This window comes from Calidris pugnax, unplaced genomic scaffold (assembly GCF_001431845.1).
Source record: "Calidris pugnax isolate Ruff unplaced genomic scaffold, ASM143184v1 scaffold56, whole genome shotgun sequence".
Taxonomy (NCBI): Eukaryota; Metazoa; Chordata; class Aves; order Charadriiformes; family Scolopacidae; genus Calidris; species Calidris pugnax.
In genome coordinates this window covers 13650564-13664748 of record NW_015090839.1, presented here as the reverse complement: position 1 = coordinate 13664748, position 14185 = coordinate 13650564, and the positions used below count along the sequence as shown (strand labels likewise).

The 14185-nt window shown below is 36.8% G+C and overlaps 1 protein-coding gene across 1 annotated transcript in view; it reads left to right on the top strand.

The window, feature by feature from the left end:
* Nucleotides 1-14185, top strand: part of RASGRP1 (RAS guanyl releasing protein 1 (calcium and DAG-regulated)) — a 42870-nt gene that overhangs the window by 23652 nt on the left and 5033 nt on the right. The window contains exons 6-14 of the mRNA XM_014941854.1: nucleotides 603-756; nucleotides 3868-4041; nucleotides 4770-4886; nucleotides 7859-8134; nucleotides 10394-10474; nucleotides 11065-11169; nucleotides 12220-12329; nucleotides 12951-13095; nucleotides 13805-13841. Of these exons, the coding sequence (XP_014797340.1) occupies nucleotides 603-756; nucleotides 3868-4041; nucleotides 4770-4886; nucleotides 7859-8134; nucleotides 10394-10474; nucleotides 11065-11169; nucleotides 12220-12329; nucleotides 12951-13095; nucleotides 13805-13841 (1199 nt within the window). The remainder of the gene's footprint in view (nucleotides 1-602; nucleotides 757-3867; nucleotides 4042-4769; nucleotides 4887-7858; nucleotides 8135-10393; nucleotides 10475-11064; nucleotides 11170-12219; nucleotides 12330-12950; nucleotides 13096-13804; nucleotides 13842-14185) is intronic.

The window sequence follows — 14185 nt, the reverse complement described above, 5'->3', positions numbered from 1 at the left end:
TAAATCTTACAGCTAAATATCACATAGTTCTTTCTTGGGAAGAGAACCTTCCTTGTTATATGAGAGTAAGATAGTTCTGTGGAATAGTGTAACAGCATCAATTCACACTTTGGTTGGAAATACAGAGGCAAAAGCAGAGCAGAATTTGGCATGCATTTTATATCTGTTGTGAAAAAGGATATTTAGTTATTGAAATCCAATAAAATTTCATTACTTTATGGGTAAATAGCATGGGGAGACACTACCCTCAGAGGCTGGTTCAAAGAAATCTGTAAGAATTATTAAATGGAGGAGTGCTGGATGTGTTCAACAAAGACACAGTTACGGACAACAATTCTGGAAGTGCAATATATAGTCTTATGCTGTTTGGTAATATAGTTGTATTGTACTTACGTGCCACATCAATATAATAAAGACTAACAATAGCGTTTTGTCATATAATCTGTAATGCATAAAAAAGGGTTGATGTTTAGAAACTCAAATAATTCACATTTTTTGCAGTAAGGCATGAAAACAATGTTACTTTTCTATTAGGGAGAGAGGAAAAGTTTGCTCTTCAGAAAATAACTCTGGGTAATTCTGTTCTAAAATTTGTCTAACAGAAATTCTAGGGATTGGTCTAGAAAGCTGACACAGCGTGTAAAGGCCAACACCAGTAAGAAACGGAAAGTCTCGCTTCTTTTTGATCATCTTGAACCAGAAGAGCTGTCGGACCACCTTACCTATCTTGAATTTAAGTCTTTCAGAAGAATATCAGTAAGTGATTTTTATTTATTTGTTTAAAACAAACATGGGAAGGACATAGGAGAGATTAGAGACGGGCAGTGTGACTAGATTAACCCTGCAGTGCAAGCTGTTGGACAAGCTGAGTCTGCTTTTTGTTTTAGCAGTGGTGAAGGTGGGCAGTGGTACTTATTCTGAGTACATACCCTTTTGCTGCAGTGATTTGAGAGAGGGAGAATGAACCTTTTGAGCAACTGTGGAACAGAGTTGGGGCAAGGTCAGTTAGAAGGAAGAGGAATAAACCATTTGATCATCTTCCAAGATGAAGTTTTCAGAACAAGTGGTGTCATTGGGCACAGGAACAAGCAGCCTCCTTTGACTCAAATCAGTGATCTGGCTGAAATGGGATGACAGAAACTTGGAACATTCTCCTAGAACGCTAAGCTCCTGTGGCTGTGCAGCATTCTTGTGCAGTGACTAATGGACTGTCTGTATAGAAGATGTCCACTGGACTCTGCTTGCCATTTTTGATTGTGCATAATAAAATAAAGACTAGGGATAAGAAAGCATTTAAGAAAATGCCATTTTTAAAATGTAACAGGGGTTAAAAATATTTTATTATTCAAGCTTTCAAGTACATAAACAATTCTTAAGGATTTATCTGATTTGTGTTTTCTTTCATTTGATCTGATTTCTCAGCTTTGTTGGCAGCTGATAAGATGCTAACTTCCCTCTGCACCTTGGCTTCACGTGCATCCTTGTATACTACAACATGACTTCTATTCAAACCTTATACAGTTCAGACATGAAAAAGAAAAGTGAATATCAGAGACCAAAATCTAAGATGGTTGCAAAGTCAGTGGGATGATAACAGTGAAAATAAAGTTGAAATGTTAGGGGTTTTTTGTTTGTTTTGGTTATTTAGTGTTTTGGGGCTATTTTTTTTTTAGAATGCTACGATGTGAAGATGAAGTCTTGCAAGGAAAGGGGCTCTCAGTAGATTGTGGAAGATTTCACAGTTGTGTGTTAGTATACTTTATTTTGAGCTGACAGCACATGACTCTTCATGTTCTGTGTTAAATTCAAAAAGCCATAGAACCAAAGTTATGCACAGATTGCTGCCTGTAGGCCGTAATAGTATGCAAAGCTTATGTAACTCTCAACATTTTCAAGCTCTGTGCAGACATGAGGTAATTAATGATTAATGAGCATAACAAGTATGATTGCAGTCAGAGTGTCAGGTGTGTTATAGAGTTCCAACAGTTACAAACTTGCATACATTTTCCTGTGTTGGTTTTTGTATAAATTGAGTTTACTGAAACATTAGTTAAGAAAATAATGTATAATGGATAAATAGCTAAATTCAATAACTCTTTGAAGAATGGGTTGATAGTATGCTGAGCCATAGAATCCTTTTGTTATTCTAACATGGCAACATATACCAGGAGCAAGGCTGCAAATGACCTGTTGTGTTATCAGTCACTGAAATAACTATTCATAGGTTCACTCATTTGAAAGTCTGAAAGGAATATTTGATCCTCTGAACATATAGAGCATACAGCAAAATCTTCCACGAGACACCACCTATCTTGCAGCAAAGAAAAACATAGGGAGTAGTGTTCACAGGGTGATGACTGCAGGTGTGCTGGTGTTTGGAAACCACTTTAATTTATAGCTATAAAATACAGGGAGGTTACACTCTTTTGTAAGAATCTGGTTTCTAGTTTCCTGATGTGGCTCAAAAGTTAGTCGTTGCAATACCAGACTCTTGAATTATTTAAGTACCTGGACGTCTTTACCATATCTGCCACTAACAGTCTTGTTACAGCTAACCTCGTTAATAAATTCTTGCATCAAAACTATTTCAAAACTTTAAGTAGCATGTTAGATATAAATTTGTTCAGCATTTTAAAAAAAAATCTTTTCTGTAGGAGAGAGCTGCTGAGAACAAAATATAAACTAATCAAACTGATCCATAATTGTACTGAGACTGCTATGAAGTCCATAATTATGTAGTCAGATACTGAAAAATTATCTGTCTGTATAGAACAGTTGCTTAAATTTCAAGACCCAGCCAGATCTGGCTGAGGTTCAAAATTCAAACAATAATTGTAAGTAAGTACTATGTAATCTCAGAGACATTATTACTGTTAATGTTCCATTTTTAATAAGAGGACAAATCTAGAGATGTCTGCTGTCATATCTGCTTTATAAAGTGTTAATAGTTCTTATTAAATGTATGTAAAAAGTTAAAAAGTGGTGAGAAAGTAAGAGAGGGAGAGCAAGAAACAATCAGCAGCCTCACAATTTATGACCTTTTTTTAAGGATCAGTGCCATTCAGGATGTTCCTGTGGCCTTAAGGAAGGGATGTGTGTCTATTGCAGCTATGAATGTTTTTGATAAGATGTTAGTATTAGTGGCCATAGTAAAGAATGGACATATAAATCCTGTGTCACATTTTCTGATTATTCAAATTCTTGTGTATACTTGTTAATGGATAAGTCAAGAGAATGGATAAAGATTGCATCAACAAGAACAAATGATTGCTTCTCGTTGTTCTTAATGGGAAGAATGGCTTAAAAAAGGTATCTGTTACATACAGGTGTCTACTGAACAATCTGGGATCATTTTCATTTAATAAGAGAATCTCACGAGCTGTATTAAAAATATTAAGGAATCTGTAGCCCAGTTTTGTAGTAATCTTATAGAACTTGCTTTTTGTATTAGTGCAGCTTAATTCAAAAGTGAGCACTAGCTACATAAACTGAACAGTTAACTTCCTTAAACCATCACATTTCAAATTCAATTTAACCTTGCCTGTGATTCAATGAATCTATGGACCCACTGAGGCTGGGAGGAAAGCCCCAGTTCTACTCATCCTAGGGTTTATAAGAGCCACGACTCCTGAGATACACGAGGGAAACGATGGGATACAAATTATGGTGAAAAGATACTTTCAGTTAATTCAATTAGTTGAAGCCGCCTGCTTTGAGCGGAACAGAGCTTTGACAAAGGAGAGATTTCAGTTTTACGGATATTTAAGTTGTAAAATATATCTTGTATATTTCATTTGAAAAGCAGACAGCTCATCAGGTATATGAAACTGTAGATGCGTTTTCATTGACACTTTTTTGTTTTTTAAGTTCTCAGATTATCAGAACTACATTGTGAATAGCTGTGTGAAGGAGAATCCAACAATGGAAAGATCAATTGCTCTTTGCAATGGTATCTCTCAGTGGGTGCAGCTCATGGTTCTCAGCAGACCAACACCACAGCTTCGGGCTGAAGTGTTCATCAAGTTCATCCATGTTGCACAGGTCAGTTAAATTTTGTACATGTGTGGTGTTTATTTTGTCTTTCTCTGATACAGCCCTTTAGTGGCTCTTCCTACGCTACTACTGTAGAGTCATCTGGGAGTGTTGTCCTGGTCTCCTGGTTCATCATACAGCATGCGTATTTGTGTATGCTGTAGTTTCATACCAAGTGTTCAGATATTACACTGTTGTGGCACCGGCACTTTCTCATACCCGTTCTGAAGAAATTGTTTTCACTGAAAATCTAGACTTGCTTTTGAATCAGCTGGTGAGATTCCAAGCTGTGACTTCATACCTTTCAAAGCATGGACCGCTATCATGTCTTTGGCTGTAATTAGAAGCATTTCTACCACATATGCCTTATTGGATAGAAACAGAGCTATTGTCCTTTTGGTATTCTTTGGATACTAATTCAACTGCAGTCATAACCAAGATAATAAGTACTGTTTCCTAGTTGTGGTAGACTGTGGGAAGAGGGAGAAATACTGAGAAGACTTACTGTATTCTGCAGAATTAATATCTGATTTAATAACAATAGAATAAGTACATGTTCCACCCTGTAAAATCACAACTCATTACTAAAATGAATAAAATCAGATGGATAGTGGCACAAAACTTGTAGGACTTTAGAGGAAGACAATAGACTACGTTGTAGAATTTGGATGTGCATATTGAGCAACTTGTACCATTACATAATAAATATTGATTGGTTTTTTTGCATGTCAACGCAGAAGCTCCACCAGCTGCAGAATTTCAATACGTTAATGGCAGTGATAGGAGGTCTCTGTCACAGTTCCATTTCCAGACTCAAGGAAACAAGCTCATGTGTTCCTCATGATGTAATTAAGGTTGGTATTGCTCCTCTAAGTTTTATAAATAAGAGAACCTTTAACTTTTTTGTCATTGCACACAAAAAACCCCAACTTTACTTCATTGGATAAGATGGAGAGACAGAAAGAAAAGAAAAAGGAAGACTTCCTTTGGTTTTGGAGGGTTTTTCTTTGTCATTTCATCTCTACGACACCAATTACTCCTACACTTTCAACCCCACCTTTCTTCAAGATTTGTATAGCTTCTTTAAAGTTTCTGTTTTAATACTCAGATGTGGCAAGCTGCATTTTCATGTAGTAATGCATATACAGTAGTATAGAATAGCATTCAAACATGAAAGCAGAGAACTGGATCTTTGAACATTTGAGAAAAAAACCTATTGTCATCCATAGCAACATTGAGCATCCAGAGTCTATGACATGCTAGCACAGACCTCCGCACTTTGAGTTTAAAAGTAAAAGGACTGGTTTTGGTCATCTAGACTTGCTTTTGAATCAGCTGGTGAGATTCCAAGCTGTGACTTCATACCTTTCAAAGCATGGACCGCTATCATGTCTTTGGCTGTAATTAGAAGCATTTCTACCACATATGCCTTATTGGATAGAAACAGAGCTATTGTCCTTTTGGTATTCTTTGGATACTAATTCAACTGCAGTCATAACCAAGATAATAAGTACTGTTTCCTAGTTGTGGTAGACTGTGGGAAGAGGGAGAAATACTGAGAAGACTTACTGTATTCTGCAGAATTAATATCTGATTTAATAACAATAGAATAAGTACATGTTCCACCCTGTAAAATCACAACTCATTACTAAAATGAATAAAATCAGATGGATAGTGGCACAAAACTTGTAGGACTTTAGAGGAAGACAATAGACTACGTTGTAGAATTTGGATGTGCATATTGAGCAACTTGTACCATTACATAATAAATATTGATTGGTTTTTTTGCATGTCAACGCAGAAGCTCCACCAGCTGCAGAATTTCAATACGTTAATGGCAGTGATAGGAGGTCTCTGTCACAGTTCCATTTCCAGACTCAAGGAAACAAGCTCATGTGTTCCTCATGATGTAATTAAGGTTGGTATTGCTCCTCTAAGTTTTATAAATAAGAGAACCTTTAACTTTTTTGTCATTGCACACAAAAAACCCCAACTTTACTTCATTGGATAAGATGGAGAGACAGAAAGAAAAGAAAAAGGAAGACTTCCTTTGGTTTTGGAGGGTTTTTCTTTGTCATTTCATCTCTACGACACCAATTACTCCTACACTTTCAACCCCACCTTTCTTCAAGATTTGTATAGCTTCTTTAAAGTTTCTGTTTTAATACTCAGATGTGGCAAGCTGCATTTTCATGTAGTAATGCATATACAGTAGTATAGAATAGCATTCAAACATGAAAGCAGAGAACTGGATCTTTGAACATTTGAGAAAAAAACCTATTGTCATCCATAGCAACATTGAGCATCCAGAGTCTATGACATGCTAGCACAGACCTCCGCACTTTGAGTTTAAAAGTAAAAGGACTGGTTTTGGTCATCTGATTCACAGATTCACAGGTTCGACAGAGTTGGAAGGGACCTCTAGAGATCATCCAGTCCAACTCCCCTGCTAAAGCAGGATTGCCCAGAGCACATCACTCAGGACTGCATCCAGGCAGGTCTTGAAAATCTCCAGAGAAGGGGACTCCACAACCTCCCTGGGCAGCCTGTTCCAGTGCTCTGATATTTCCCTAAGACAGATTTTATCTAGTTCACTTGAACAAACTTAACCCTAATATCCACACACATTGTAATGCAGTGGAATGTTTGGAATCAGTTGTCATTTCCAATTAAATGCTTGTGAAATACAGATGGATGTATTTTTTTGCTGACATTCCGACTACTGAAGCTGTGAAGGAAAGAGTATTTTTTAGCAATGAAACGGCTTCTTTAGAGACTAATGTACTTTATTATTTTATCTTGTTTGGGGCCTGAAAGGTTTCATATAGTTATCTAATGAACCTGTTTGATCACAGTGTGATCAGCTTGAATGACCCGTGCATACCTGGAGTACAGACCAGAAGTATGACCTCCCACTGATAACGGCTGCAGCTCTCAGGATCAGTTAGCAAGCTTATTTTAGAACCATGTTGTTTTACGAATGTTGTCATTATGAGGAATGGACTGCATATATGTCCTTCATTTGAATAACTTTTTGCATCAAGAAATTGTATACAAGCGCTGAAAGAAGCAAATAAATAAAGGCTGGTAATTAGTGACTTGAGAACACAATTTCACATTTAACTATAACAAAAGTTTGTGAAGGTTAAAAATCAAGCGGTTTGACAGAAACTTCCACAAGAAAACGTTAGCCCATTGCTTTTATAATGTTAAGAGTCAGCTTTTGTTCCTGGATAGCTTTAAACAAGGGAAATACTTACACTGCTAGACTTATTATTCCTTTGGCCTTTACAAGTTTCTTCTTCATTTCCATGGAAAAGTTTTCTTAAAAGCAAACATGTGCCACCTTGAACTGCAGTGGGAGTTCTGGTCATGCTGCGATGGGACTGTAGCACAGTGTAGGGTTTCTCTGCCAAGACTTTCCAATTCCAGCTGGTGACCTGAAGCCAGAAAAGTGCATTCCACATTTTGAGGTGAAGATGGGTGCCTTTCTGAAGGTCAGAGAGCTTGTGCCGTGCTTATACATTAACTACATACACATCCCCTTGATTTGAGGGGATTCTCTTTCTTTTCATTGACTAAATAGGGAACCTAGGAAGACAAGCATTACAGATTAGGCTATAGATTAACTATCTATAATTACATATTATAGCTAAATTAGGTGAGGTGAATACCTAGATTTCATTTGAAGCCTAAGGTTTTAAAATCTGTTTCGAGAGTCATTGTGAGTAAACACATTAATGATAAAATGGGAAATTCTTATGCTGTGTGATCAGAACAAAAGCAATAACCAATTCTGATTTTTTTGTTTTCTTTTTATTTTTAGGTGTTTAATGAAATGACAGAACTGCTTTCATCATACAGAAATTATGATAGTTACCGACGTGCCTATAATGAGTGCAGTAACTTTAAGATCCCAATCCTTGGGGTCCACCTGAAAGACTTGATATCGCTTTATGAGGGCATGCCGGACTACTTAGAGGACAAAAAAATTAACATATACAAACTATACTCTCTGTATAACCACATAAATGAGCTGATACAACTCCAGGAAATTCCGCTTCCCCTGGAGGCTAATATGGACCTTGTTCATTTGCTTACAGTAAGTCTGTTAGATGAGATAACTACCTCCATTTAAAAAATATTTTCTTATACCTCCCAAACAACTAAGTAGAGAATTCCATTAATTATAAATACATAATATTGTAAGATTATTCTTTTTCCTTAAGGAAACGTACAATAATAGAAGGAGAGAAAAAGTTACTGGTGCTGATGTGTTTGGTAGCAAGGGTGCCGGTTGTGATGTCAGTAGAGCAGTGCACTTCCAGTTATTTCTGTAAGGGAAGGAAATGGTTATTTCTGCTTTGCTATAGCAGTATGCATCCTGTCTGTACTTTCACTAAAGAAGTGCTCTGAATCCTCTGCTGATTAAGCCTAAGTGGGGACAAAGGTAGAAAGCTTCCTTGAATGCACCTTGGAGGCAGAAGACTGCATGCAAAGCTTCCTTGTCTTAAACACACAAAGTTTCACATAAAAGTTCAGTCCCTCAAGATGTGTGAGGTTAAACATAACCACACTTCTAGCCAAGTTTCTTCTGGTACTAAAAAAACTGTCCCACATAAACGTTAGTCAAATACAGTCGTGTTACTCTTCCAGTCATATCTAGTCAGTTACTAATGAAATTGCTAGTACCTGGGATGTATGTCACAACAATAGTGTTAGCTTCTCCTAGTTTAAATGTTAAAATAGTACCTTTTATTGAAATAGTAAATCTACCTTTCTTGTTTCTCAGTTTTGTTTGGCCTTAACAAGTACCTCAGCTTGGAAAGGCTTAGACAGGCTGCTTCCACTTCCTGGTCACAAGCCCTGTTTCAGCAAAAAGCTGGTAGATAAAAGTGATTACGCGGTTGAGGTTATTTGTTCTCTCTGGGTGCATTTGACTGTGAAATTTAAGCACATATACCTAAGGCCTGAAATAATGCTACATAAAGTGGTGGATTTTTCTTCCTGCTAAATGTTTAAAAATGTTTTGTCTCAAATCATTTTAAGTTCCTCCCCCCCTCCCTTATTTTTAAATAATGTTTTATAAAAATATCTATTAAAAATATGTAGAACTTTGGCCACAATTTCATGCAGCTATATGTGACAGAACATAAATTAAAAAAAATACTTTATTTCAAAGCAGGGGCTTCTAATCTGCTAATATTCCAGGGTGCATATTTTTCCTGTTTGCTCTCTGATTTTTTCCAAGTCTTTCTCCTTCTTCTGTCTCCTTTACTCATATAGTTACCCATTAGCAGGCAAATAAGTTTGGAGAGGTATTAGTAATTATATACATAAGTCAATAATTCATAGAAGTATCATAACATTTTGACTTTTGTTTTTTGAGTGTCAGAAACTACTTTAAGATAGAATCTAAAATTACTCACTATTATTATTACAGCAGTATTTCTTGCAGTTCTTCACAAGAAAGTTATTGCAAATCTGCAATTTAAGTAAGGTTATTCATTGGATAAACCAGCATTTTTTGGTTCCTTAGTTTATATGCATATGACTGCCCAATCTTGACTCTCTGTAATGTTTATCTTTTCTTTGGACTTCACATAGATTGAGGCTTGTAACACATTTATGTCTGGCTTTTCTATTCAAACACGTGTCTAGCATGAATATTTTCATGTGAATATTCAAAAAGTGTTATGTTACCAGTCTTCAATCTCAGCTTGCAATTTGTTTCCAGGCGTTAAAATATATCTATACTATTTTCCAGGACACATGCAAAAGCAAATGTATAAAATTGATAATTTTTTCCAATTCCTTTATTTACCCAGGTGTAACGTTTCTCACTTTACATAACTGCTGTTAACAGCTAAAGGCTCCTAATAAATATATGCAAGTCCGTCTTTTATCCTTATCATATACTTCTTAGTTCAGCATGGCCACAGCTGGGTTGGATAAATGGACATGTTTAACCATGAGTTTTCTGAGAATTTGAGTTGATGTACAGTTTCATTGGAATGGTGCTTTTGTACTTGCATGATAGTCCACTTGAATATTATGGTAGTAACAGTTTTTTCTTAGTTACTTATTAACTGACTGCTAATTATGCCTACAGTCACTTGCTGTGCTAATGACTTTAGCTGTGTAACATTACAGATTTCCAGATAATGGCAATAACAGTCTGGAATTTAGAAGTGTACCCATTTCAAGTCACTGTGAACACCTGTGCAGGTCAAGTGCATTTTTTCTAGGTGCAACCTAAATTAAAAATTAATGCACCAAAAAATACTAATTCATGCCAGAAATAAGTTTATCAAGTAATAGTTACTGTTTTGGATTAAACTAATGTTGTCTTTCTTTTCAGCTGTCTCTTGATCTTTACTACACAGAAGATGAAATTTATGAGCTTTCCTATGCACGAGAGCCACGAAGTCACCGAGCTGCTGTAAGGGCCTTTCCAGATTCTTAACAAAAAGATTTTTTTAATGAGTAATGTAACTTTTTTCCTTTGATTTAATTGAATTTTATTTTATGCTAAACTGGAAGCATTTTAGCTTTATAGACAGAGCAAAATCTGTTAAAGCGTAAATTGTTTGGTTGATGATGAAGAATATATGGGAGAACTGATACCATATCAGGTTTTATAATATGGACACAAACACAAATGAAGTTACTTGTGTAGAGGCATGACATCAGGCTCTGTTTTTGCAATTGATACCAATTCTTTTAAATGAAGAATTCATATGTGATTCAAATGATGAAACCCACAAGTGTTATATTGCATGTTTGGTCCTGTATTACAAATATGGAAAAGGTGCTGAATTTACAGGACTGTCAGACAATTTAAGGAACAACCACTGTTTTGGACAGTTCAGGGAAGAGCTTCCTCTGCAGTACCATGTAATTATCGAAAGTATGATGTTGGGTCCACCAGGCCATTTCCGTATCACATAGTCCATTGTCACAAATGAAAGAAGTGGGATACTGAAAGTCTTTCCATGTGCTACTAATGAAGTTCCATTCAATTTATTCTAGCCTTTGACACCTTCCAGACCACCAGTAGTTGTAGACTGGGCCTCGGGAGTAGCCCCAAAACCTGATCCAAAAACTGTCAGCAAACACGTTCAGAGGATGGTAGATGTAAGTATGGTTGGCCCCTTTACTTTACATATCAGTCATAGCCTTAATCTCTAGGTATGAGAAGGTACAAAGAAAGAAAAAACAGTGGACACATTCAAAGCTGTGCTGAGTTTGTAAGTACTTCTATCCTCACAAAGAGATATTTTTGCCCAGCTGTAAATAGCAGCAGGTGAGGTAGGGAAGGGCATTCCTTGAACGGCTAAGGAGCCAGCAGGGAGTGTGAATGCTGGTTTGTATAATTCCACTCTTCCAAGGAGCCAGGGAGTCCATTTCTACCAGGGACTCCAACATCATGTTGTTGGTGGGGTGTGAAAGTGGGCCTCTCAACAGTTTTGTTACTGGCAGCCGTTGCTTTTTCTCTCTCTTTTGGGCCACTCGCTTTACTGGAAACCATCAAGTAAGCTCAGATGATTGATTCCAAAACTGATGGAGAGAGACAGAGAGAGATGGGTAAAGAGATTGTCTTTGCATCTCTGCTTCATCTCTTTTCCTTCTAAACACTTCTAATATTGCTAGATGTCCTTTGATACAAGCTCTTTTGAAATATATTACTAAATTTGGCCTAAGAGTGCTGCTTGCCTTAGGGCCAGAGACAAACAGTAATGTCATCCCACAAGTGGAAATAGGTGTCTACATGGCAATTCTGTCATATAACTACTTGTTGCAGAACATTGACCTGGTGAAATAAGCTAGGCAGTTATGCTGATTTGGCTACAGACATCATCATTGAGAGCATTACTACAACTTATATATGTAGGCCTGGACATAATGATCTTAAAGTAAAGCTGAAGAAGAGCTGTCATTGTGTAGTGAAGCATTTAGTCCAGCCTATGTTGACTTACCTACATTTTGCTACAAATCAAGAAATCATAATGCTGGTTGAGTCTCAAGCAAAAAAAAAAAAAAGAGTTAGACTGTTGCACTGTTTAATAGATATTGGGAGGAAGTGGGAGAGGAAATCCATAAATATTGTAGAGGCTTTCTAAAGTGGTAATTCAGCCCACCCATCCACATTATAAACTATTCTCCTTAAACTATTCTCTTACACAGTCTGTCTTCAAAAATTATGACCATGACCAGGACGGATACATTTCCCAGGAAGAATTTGAAAAGATAGCTGCCAGTTTTCCATTCTCATTTTGTGTAATGGCTAAGGACTGGTGAGTACCTATTTCTGCTTACCACTGTTTTGGGACGGGATTTTGGCTTTTTGTTTGTAAATTTTCTATCTATCATTAGGGTGGTAGAATCACTCTTTTCACCCACAAATAGAAGTCAAAACATAACTGACAAAAGCATCTTCTAAATGTGTTGTGAATGACATCTTCATAAGCTTACAGCTTACAGGTAACCAGGCTGATGTAGGAGGAAGAAGAGATAATAGAAATATTTTTTTTAATTATGTTCAGTATGTACTACTAAAGAACTTTTCTGAGATTAAAATAGAGAATTGGAAAATGTATATTTTGGTCAAATTAAGAACAATTTTCTTAATGTATTAATGCATAGAAAAATGCAATAATGATTATTCAGAGGTTTTCTATGAAGTAGTGCGGCTGCATCACATATGCAGATATTCCATTCATCCTTACAGGCTGCATTTTAAGTGCATAGATAAGCTTCTGTAGACTTTGGGAGCAGTTGAAAAGGTTACTGAGATCACTGTAGTTTTTTGGCCCATGAAACTATTGCCATATAAATTGTGAAGAAAGATATGTTTAATTCTCCTTATGCTTTTTAAAAACTATGTCTCATAAACAGCTTTTCTTGTTTATTTTCAGGGAAGGTCTGATTAGCAGGGATGAAATAACAGCTTACTTTATGAGGGCTAGTTCAATCTACTCCAAACTAGGACTTGGCTTTGCTCACAACTTCCAAGAGACCACTTACTTAAGGCCTACTTTCTGCGACAACTGTGCTGGATTTGTAAGTTTACTTTTTAGTAAATTCTGTTAATGTTGTTTAGAATAATGCTTTTTTAAATGTCATAATCACCACGTGTCATATACAGAAATGGACCTATATAAAACACCAGTGAAGCTATATAGAACACCAGGCTTCTGCCTGTGTAGCTATTGAAGGTACCCTTTATACCCTCTTGGCAGTACTGTTATCTGTTTAAACATGGCTCTACCTTGTGGTGTTGGTTGTGTCACCAGACTCAGGCAAGACTTCCAAATCCAGGGCCTTCCACTCCATGGGGCTGTTAGAACTCATGTCCTGGTACAGAAATGACATGCCCCCTGCCTATGGCACAGAAAGATGTAGTAAAACTAACTGTTCTACCAATTCCCAGTTTAGCTGGGGTCAAACAAGGGTGCTGAGATAGAATTCTCCATCTACTCCAGTTCTGCAACTCCTCTGGGGGCTGTCAGATCTGCTAATGTATTTGTTAGAGACTAGCTCAACGTATGTTCTTTGTGATTGAGGAATGCACATAAGATACTCTGTTTACCTTATGATAAAGAGGTAAATAGTTCATATTTTGACCTTAACTTTAAAAGGGTAGAAAACCAAGATATTCTGCAGGAGCTCAGACCTTAGAAATGAGTGGAGTTTTTAGTGGATTTTTGTATCTGGAGGTTTCAAATGTGCAGAGAAATATGTTAATACATAGTCTTTGTTTGAATTTCAGCTATGGGGAGTCATTAAACAAGGATACAGATGCAAAGGTGAGGTACTTTATACTTTGTTAATTTTACTCCATAATTGACGGTGAATGACAAAAAAACCTGATCATCCTGAGATCCGTTGCTATGCCTATGGTCGTATTTAATCTGACCTCTCAGGGAGGAGAAGACAGATTCAAGAATAAAACAGACACAGATGGTCCAGAAGAAATGTAGAGAGGAAGGAACTTCTAACTGATAGCTCTAAGCCTTTGCAGAACATCACTGAATTCAGAGGGTTTGGGAAAAGACCCTCCTATTCCAATGGGCGAAAACACCAATGCTCTGTGAAAACTGTGCAGCACATTCACAACATGTATTTTGCAGAGTTTTCTTCCTCAAACAGG